This window comes from Odontomachus brunneus, unplaced genomic scaffold, assembly GCF_010583005.1.
Source record: "Odontomachus brunneus isolate Ranch 3 - 2012 unplaced genomic scaffold, Obru_v1 Obru_scaffold_067, whole genome shotgun sequence".
Lineage (NCBI taxonomy): Eukaryota > Metazoa > Arthropoda > Insecta > Hymenoptera > Formicidae > Odontomachus > Odontomachus brunneus.
This window is the reverse complement of record NW_022639517.1, coordinates 1,364,947-1,374,657: the sequence shown is the minus strand read 5'-3', so window position 1 is coordinate 1,374,657 and position 9,711 is coordinate 1,364,947. Positions and strand designations below refer to the sequence as shown.

At 34.9% G+C, this 9,711-nt stretch overlaps 1 protein-coding gene across 12 annotated transcripts in view; it reads left to right on the top strand.

The window, feature by feature from the left end:
* LOC116846699 (rho guanine nucleotide exchange factor 11) overlaps positions 1-9,711 on the top strand; it is a 660,614-nt gene that overhangs the window by 398,099 nt on the left and 252,804 nt on the right. For all 12 annotated transcript variants that reach the window (XM_032820895.1, XM_032820894.1, XM_032820888.1 and 9 more), the window contains 2 exons: positions 7,772-7,904; positions 8,561-8,642. In XM_032820895.1, the coding sequence (XP_032676786.1) occupies positions 7,772-7,904; positions 8,561-8,642 (215 nt within the window). The remainder of the gene's footprint in view (positions 1-7,771; positions 7,905-8,560; positions 8,643-9,711) is intronic.

Genomic DNA, 9,711 nt, shown 5'->3' with positions numbered 1-9,711 from the left:
AACTGTCAACAGATGAACAACGAAATTCACTAGCTTTTATTTACAAGTGCTGCTATCTTCACGTTGAGGTCGGAAACTTTTCAGACCACCCTCGTAATTATTTGAAAACTATTGTGAATTTCGCGAAATGTTATATGACTTTTCTGTTCCGTTTAATCGGTTTTATTAGGTGGTAAACTTAGTTCCTGCGGTTTTTTTGTTTAAAAACTCATTTATTTCGACATCAAAAGCAAAAAATACATTAATCGAAGTATTTTCCCTCGCTAGCTATACATTTTTCCCATCTTTCGGGCAACGCGTAGATTCCGCGACGATAGAACGATTGGTCTTTTGATGGAATCCATTCGTCGATCCATTTTCGCATATCCTCGTAATTTCTGATGTGTGTATCCACCAAGCCGTGCTGTATCGACCGGAACAAGTAATAGTCCGAAGGAGCTAAGTCTGGTGAATACGCTGGGTGCGGGAGAACTTCCCACTCGAGCTGCATCAGTGTTTCTTTGACGGCTTTGGCAACGTGTGGTCGAGCGTTGTCGTGCAAAAGCATGACTTTACGTCGATTGCTGGCTACTGCTGGCCTTTTTTCCAACAATGCTTCATTCAGACGGTTTAATTGTGATTGATATCGATCCCCCGTGATACTTTCGTTCGGTCTGAGTAGCTCATAATAAACGACGCCGTGCATATCCCACCAAATGCAAAGCATTGCTTTGTGGCCATGAATATTTCTCTTTGGTGTGGATGTCGATGGTTGGCCAGGGTCTACCCATGATTTTCTTCGTTTAGGATTATCGAAGTATATCCATTTTTCATCGCCAGTCACTATGCGCCACAAAAAACTCTTCTTTTTCTGCCTGGCGAGCAGAGAAATAGAGATGTTTAAGCGATTCGCAATGGCATTTGCGGTTAATTCGTGTGGTACCCATTTTCCCTCCTTTTGAATTTTTCCCATTGCATGTAGACGTTTGGAAACAGCCATCGGAGTAACATTTAATGCTGCAGACAATTCTTGGAGCGTTTGAGTAGAGTTTTCGTCCAATAATGCCTGCAAATCGGTGTCTTCAAACTTTTTCGGTTGGCCTGAGCGTTCTTTATCATTGACATCAAAATCACCACTCTTAAATCGCTGAAACCATACTTGGCATGTTCTTTCCGATGGAGCATAATTGCCATAAGCTTCGAAAAGCAATTTATGAGCTGCAGCTGCAGTTTTTTTCAAGTCAAAGTAATGAAGCAGCACATGTCGAAAAAACAACTTATCACGTTCCATATTTAATCAAAAGAAAAAATAGCACTGCTCGCTTAAATGAATCTCTTCGCACTGAATTGTATTGACAAATGTCTAATCTCTAAAATGCAGCCAGATGTCAAAATAAATTACACCTACAACTAACGTCATCTAACTGTGAGCCGCAGGAACTAAGTTCACCACCTAATACTTTCCTACGAATTGTGTCAAGAAAGGTTTCGGATACTCTGTATATTTGATAAAATGATGTAATATAAAAGAATATGAATTATATGCAATATAATATGTATAATAATTGCAACCAAATATGATAGCGATTTCTGACTCACTCGCAATTTGTTAACTAAGCTGCAGACATCGAAATTAAGCGAAATCAAGTTGCCGCTTAATTAACAAATATCTTATTTTATAACCAAATAATAATTAAAAATATTTCTTTAATATATTGTTGTATAATTACGATTATTAATAATTATACAAAAAGAAGTGATATCCGTACAAAAATTACCTTTTTAAAAAAAAGTAAAGAAATAAACCAAGTGCATGTGCATTACTTTGCTTACAAAAAATATTATAAAAAAAGTTATTAGTAATATTCTTACTAAAAGAAATGTTATCAAACGATTTACACCAAGTGAAATTAATTTCATACACAATAAATATTGTTATAACTACTTTGTATATATGAACAGTACATTAGGTACTACTGACCTTATTTTCTGATAATTACACAGAATTGGGAAAAAATAATTTCTAAAAACTTATTTAGTAAACATACAAAAGTAAAAATTTTGGCAAAAGATAAATAAAATTTCACATATACATAGAAAACACTTGGCGTGTCAGGGTAAAATTTCACACTCATACACTAAATACTTGGCATGCTCATTCTTTTGTTATATCTTGGAGGAGAACGCAACTATTACTACTTATTATAAGCTTCGCTGTACACGAAGATTGATGGGCCGGTCAGCAGCTAGAAGAGTCGCTTTATACGGTGCAACAACATACGGTGAGCGGTTCGATTTTGAGTCAGAGAACTTAATCCCTTTACTCGGGACTGGACCTCAAGCAATAAAGAAAAGAGGGATTTAGATTAGAAACGACTGAATTATGAGGTGGAAATATCAATAAATCTTAGGCACACGACATAAATAAATACATAATTATTTTTATTTTAAACAATTGTGGACATTGTTACAAATTTAGTGTTAATTTAGACCCAATGTAAAACGCATACGCGTTTACAATGTCGGTAATAAAATAAACCGCGATGTATAAATCTACATATGTGTATATTTATGGGTGCGTTCCGTTTCCATGCATGATGCGCATGAAACGCAGCGTTAGAGTGACAGAGATACGAGAGTGAGATAAAAAGAGAAGGAGATAACCTCTCGGGTGAGGTTATCGAACCCAGGTTAGGTTAGTTCTCGAACGCATGAAATCGCATAGACCGCACTACCTCGGAGCTGATGCAGTTCATGCGTTCGAGAACTAACCTAACCTGGGTTCGATAACCTCACCCGAGAGGTTATCTCCTTCTCTTTTTATCTCACTCTCGTATCTCTGTCACTCTAACGCTGCGCTTCATGCGCATTATGCGTGGAAACGGAACGCACCCTATGTGTGAGAGTGGGTACGAAAATGAATTATGAAGGTGTAGGAGGCGGGGGAGAGATGGACCTAGTTATAGGAGACAGGAGGTAAGGAGGGAAGATGAGCAACTGGTCCGTGCTAAGGTATTGGCCTAAGGCGCTTCATATGAGTTCGCGACAGAAATCACGATAGGATTGATGCTGCACATTGAATAGTGGCTCTAATTCTGAGAGCACGTCTAGATCAACGTAGTGGAACCGCACTTGATGCTTCATTAAAATAGTAAAACAAAAGTGTAAGTCTCGAAGGATGAAATAAAATTTGGACTTACTGGAATTATTGAAATAATTAAAGAACGCGACGGAATGGATAAAGTAAGATAAAATGAATAACTTTCGAAATACGTATCCTGGGTAGAGTAGCCTCTATCAAAATCTCGCCCTTTGCCTCGGAGTGCGGTATCGCTCTGTCTTGCCACTTGTGTCGCGGAAAACCAGGATTTCTTGGCCAAGCAAGATGGATTCTGGGATTTAGAGACTAGACGGCGGAGTGTCAGAATGAAGAGTGGCGTTCATTTGGACACAGTACAATTGGGCACGTTGCAAATGGACACGACACTTGACACACGGTTCAATTGTACACAGTTGTTTTTGGACACGAGAGAAAATGCACAACGTTCAGTTACACACCGTTCATTTGGACACCGTTCAGCTGGACACCGTTCACTTGGACACTGTTCACTTGGACACCGTTCAGTTGCGCACAGTTCACTTGGACACCGTTCACTTGAACACCGTTCAATTACCCACTGTTCACTTGGACATTGTTCAATTACCCACCATTCATTTGGACACCGTTCAATTGCCCACCGTTTATTTGGACACCGTTCATTTGGACATCATTTATTTGGATACTGTTCAATATTAATAAATGTTTGGACCGTTCAATTGCCCACCGTTCAATACTAATAAAAAGGTGCTTGTTTCTAGCGATGTGTCTGGGGGGCTTCGCCCCGCATCGCGGCGGGTGGGAGCCGCAGTCTTTTGTGAGCTTAATGTAGTGGGCAATTGATCGGTGTCCAAATGAACAGTGGACAACTGAATGGTGTCCACGTGAACAGTGTGCATTATTCTGTGTCCAAGTGAACAGTGGTTAATTAAACGGTGTTCAAGTGAACGGTGTCCAAATGAACAATGTTCAAGTGAACAGTATCCAAATGAACGGTGTCCAAGTGAACGATATTCGAGTGAATAGTACGCAACTTTCTGTGTCCAAGTGAACAGTGGGCGATTGAACAGTGTCCAAGTGAACAGGCAAGCAATTCCACGATGTCCAAGTTGAACGGTGTCCAAATGAACAGCACGCATTGTTCTGTATTCCAGTGAACAGTGGGCAACTGAACGGTGTCCAAGTGAACGGTATGTAACTGAACGTCGTGCATTTTCTCTCGTGTCCAAAAACAACTGTGCCCAAAAGTCTCGTGTCCAAACGTACCGTGTCCAATTGAATCGTGTGTCAAGTGTCGTGTCCATTTGCAACGTGTCCAATTGTACTGTGTTCAAGTGCACCGCTCCCAGAATGAATACCCTTCTTTCAGGGCGAGACATCAGATTGACAAGAATGACTAGGAATGGGCAACGACTGTATAGAGAATCCATCCGAAGAGATGTAGGTTGAGATTTTTATAGGGAACAACTAGGTTTGGAAATTAGGAAATTTGGGGATAACTATTACTGGATTGGCCGGAGATGACGTGCTTGAAGTGAGGATAGTAGCTTGGATTGGAGGAGAAAATGGAAAATTCGAGAATGTTCGATTAGGTTGCATGATAGGAGATGATTCATGGTCATGCGCAGTGTGGATGATGTGTTTCCGAGGTTTTAGGCCCTTGTGTACTTATCTATTTTAGGATTCTGTTAGGTAAATGACTGATCTTACGCAATGTATTCTAATGTATGAGTGAAGGTGCATGTAGCCTACAGGATGTAACACTTTTAACGCTATTCTTATAACATACGCTTCAAAGAATTTTGTAAAGTATTAAAAATATTAATGCGATCTCTTCTGGCACGCCAAGTGTTTTGTGTATGCGTATGAAATTTTATTTAACTTGTAATGCTCTTGTGTTACGTGCGGGATAGACTTAGTCGGTGCGGTCCAAGGTTTAGCTCAATAAATTAGAAGCAGTGGCATAAGTAATTAGAAATGTAAAATATATTCTTAAGTAAACGCTATTTACAATTATTTACAGATAGCGCGACGCCGTTGGTGCGTGGCCGTGGTTTTGCTCACGTCGTGAGTCTTGATTGTCGTCGCGATGACAGCTGCGAGCGTCCAGGCTCGCGGGACGCGGTCGGTGTTGTCTCGCGATCTTCTATTGCCCGCGTTGTGAGTTTGTATACTCAGCGGGATTTAAACTGTTGTTGATACCGACTTTTAACTGAGCCGGTTTCGGGACGGTTATTGTCGCGGTGTGTCTTGCGACTTGTATACGTGAGATGCGTTATGCGATGTCGGAGCGGTTTTGTTAGCGCGATGATACGTTTAACGTTGATTACGTATTCTCGAGAGCGCTTCAATACGTTGGCGATCTCGGGCGCGTGATCGGTGTTTTCGCGGTGGAAATAAGCGGTGCTAGATGGAGGATGTCGACATCGCGTATCCACCTCGGTCGACGGAACGGTATATGGAAAAGATGTCGACGTCGCGTATCCAACTCGGTCAACGGAACGGGTTAGGTAGAGGATGTCGATGTCGCGTATTCAACTCGGTCGACGGAGCGTCTAGGAAGCGGTGAGGCGAAAGGTTTACTGCGAGTCGGTTTGAGCGTTTCAGAGGAGCTCTCCGGCAGGTCTCTCTTGATCTCGATTTCGCGTCAGCTTTTATACGAATTTTAGCAAACAGCGAAGCTGTTTGTTGACGTCGCGGATGTTCGGCGCTTGTTTCGTGGCTGTTCGGCGTAAACAATTTATTGTTCGTGACAATCCGTTGTCTTTTGCTTATGGATCGTGACAAATTTTTGCCAAAATTTTTACTAAATAAGCTTACAAAATGTTTACTCAATAAGCTTTTAAAAAGTATTTTTTCCCAATTCTGTGTAATTATCAGAAAATAAAGTTAGTAAATATTTAATGTAGTGTTCATATATACAAAGTAGTTATAACAATATTGTGTAAGAAATTAATTTCACTTAACGTAAACCGTTTGATATAATTTCTTTTTGTAAGAATGTTACCAATAACTTTATAATATTTTTTGCAAGCGAAACAAAGCACATGCATTTGGCTTCTTTTTTACCTTTTTTTAAAAAGATAACTTCTGTATGGTTATAAAACGGTATAAAACAGTATGGGTATAAAACGGTAAAGGAGTTTTATGTTTATCTCAATTCGTTCTACGTTCCCACAAAAATTGTGAGGAAGAGTCTGGGACAGTCTGTACACGTTGGCACTTTAAATATCTTTTTAATTTTTAATTAAAGAAAATTGGCAGATGGTCACTCGCGATATATTAATATTATCTAATTAATAATTAAAAATCTAAAAAGTTATTGGGAAAAAGATAGAGGACTTTCTTCAGTTTGATCTAATATACGAGCAAATGTGGCTACTATAGTTCATCTACTATATCTTGCGTGATCATTCACATCTTTTTTAACACGTAATATATATGTATTAATATAATAAAAGTTAATAATAATTTATTTTATTATTATATAATAAAAAATGGTTAATTAATTTTAACAATATACCCAGTAAGCAAGGAACATTAAATTAATGTTTAGTAACATTGACTTCATGTGCATTGTTTGGACATTTTTTAATAATTTTCACATGTTATTTAGTGATATGATTTTTCTGAATGTTGTTAAACGTTTTAAAAACATTACAAAATATATATTTTTCAAATGTTGCTTTAACATTTATCTGAGATCAATGCAACATCTTAAAAATATTTCTACCGATTAAAACATTACAGTAACCTTATTTTAACATTATTGAAACTTCCAAATCGCGGTCAAAGTATGTTCATAATAATGTCTGATACAATATTAAACAATTATTTGACAATATTAAATAATTTATTTTACAATATTACAGGTTCTTTGATATCATTGTAGTAACGTTAATGATTTCTTGCTTACTGGATATTTTTCAATGCTCCTCAAATGTTGTTGCAATGTTGAAAAATATTGTAGTTTTTGTTTGATATATATTCAATGTTGCAGCTATATCGTGTAATCAATGGTGAAAAATCAACATAAATTCCATGTAGAAAAAACATCCACACTTCTGTCTTCAACGTTGTAACGTCTCACCAACGTTTTTTCAACGTTTTGTGCTGTATGGGTAGTAGTCTAAGGATTTTCACATAAATATTAACTTCTTTGGTTTGGGTTATAATAAAATATATTTAATATATCCTATCTTTTAGTTCGGGTAATATTTTGCATCAAATTAATTTTTTTTTCTTCATTTTTTGTCATATTTTGTATAATATACTTTTCATCACCAGTCAGCGTAATTTTTTTATTTTATTAGTTTTGTAGAATTTTAAATTATACATCTAAGAATTATTATTTTTGTCTTTACTTGTGACATTTTTTAGTTTTTCTTTACGAGTTATTTTACGGAAAAGATGCTTGGACGTGTACTTGATTTCTTTTTGGAAAAAGTAACTTTTACATCGATAACAGCGTTTAGAATAAGAGATATATATTAGAGAAGCAATAAAGTCTTTGCATTAATTTAATAACTGTGACGAATAGTATATTATGATAAAAATATTGTTTTGACAACTGAAATATAAATTACAAGATAAACTATAGCACTAAAGAATAAATAAATCTTTATATAAAATTGCTGATTACGAGTTAAAATTTTAATATGACTTATAATTAATGATTATAATTTATGATTCTAGGGGAACAACGCGCAGGTGGCTTAACCGGAAATATTCGCAACAATTGCGAGAGAACGCGAATTTTTGGTTTAGGAGGAACTAGCGATCATGATAACATGGACAATCCTTCTTCTCGAGAAGATATATCCGAGATGTACGTACTCAGATGACAAAATACTAATCTATATCTACTTATTGTATTGTACATTTTTATGAAAATTATTTCTTAAGTTTATAGTTATTGTTTTAACAGCTAAATGCTTGAAAGATCTGCTATTAAAAATTTTAATAGTAAAACCTATCAGCTTCACATTTTATCATTTTATTTTATGTTTTAAAAATGTAACTTTCCTAAGTTCGTTGAATTAGATCCGTCTTGACATATCTCGATTAATATTATCTCGATTAAATTACTAGTGTTGCGTCAAGTCTGATACAATATATTTATTCTATGTTTATGATTATATTTTAGGTTTGACACTTTGATTTAATGAACTTCCTAAACTCGCGAAACGTTGAATTTTAAAATAACTGTTTATCAAATTAATGTTTTTCGTATTGTTAAATTTATAATTTTGGTTCTTTTTTATCTGATATTTTCCTAAATTTGAATATTATTTAATTATTTATTTCTCCTAAATTTGCCTAAAAATTTTCCTAAATCGTTGAATTTTTTTAAATTGTTGAATTTTCATTTTTCTATTCTACATAATAGTATTGCAAATATATTAACATTTAATAAATATTATTGTTTTATTGCGTCCAGTTTGCACCGTGAACATTAATTTATATTTTGTTGTGATTACTTAGGGTCCAGCAAAATATTTCCAGTAAGCCAAAGACGTCAAACATCAACAGGTCTGAAAGTTACAAAGAGCGGATACATCATAAGGTAATTACATTTAAATGTATTATTTATATACAGGATAAGGAAAAAATACCGGGACTTCAAAATATCTCGGAAAAATATAAGTTTTATAGAAAACTGTTTTACATACAAGTTATAAAGTTTAAAAAGATCTATTTACTGATCTTATCAGTTTGACTTTGGTGACGTCATTAAGATCAGAAAGTCATTTAAGGTTACCTTGATTTTTTTAAATGGACCTCCTTATTTTTTATTACATATTCTTATAACCTTTCTTCAAATCTTTCAAAACACTATAATTTTATTCACTTTAAGTAAACTATTTCGAAGTTATCGAACTTTTTATGGTAAGATGTCCAGCCTACGGCTGGAAAGCAAGATCGGTAATTGTCTAGTCAACGAAGACAAGATCGGTAATTACTGAGCTAACAAAAGCAAAACCTGAAAGGTTTATAGCAATTGATTAAAATCTCCATCATCAACAGCTTACCTGACAACAAACTATCCTATCCTAAACAGATAAAACGTCATTTAAAATATAATCATTAGGAATAAGAGCAGCTTCATCAAGAATCCGATTTTGTAAATCACCCAAATTCTGTGAATTCGTTTTGTAAATCCTTACAGAAATATCATACTGAAAATCATTGATTAATTACTTATTTTCAGTATTAAAAGTACAGTGTTTAGTAATATGCTGTGATTCAAGTACAGCTTTTAGTGCTCAAGTATTTCAGTGTTTAGTGTTTACAAATACTACCTTATGAATGATTTCAGAACTTAAATATTGACATACAATACTTCGTTCAGTGATAAAATACTTACGTAGAGCATTGTCAATATTTAAATACTAATATGTAATACTTTACATATTACTTTAATATGTAATACTAATATGTAATACTAAGTGATGAAATACTTACGTAAAGTACTGTCAAGATTAAAAGTATTAACCCAGATAGCACATAATATTAATGATAAATATTTTATAAATATTTATATATATATATATATATATATATATATATATATATATATATATATAAAGAGAGAGAAGAAAAAGTATGAAAATCTTTATTCAAAATATTATTAT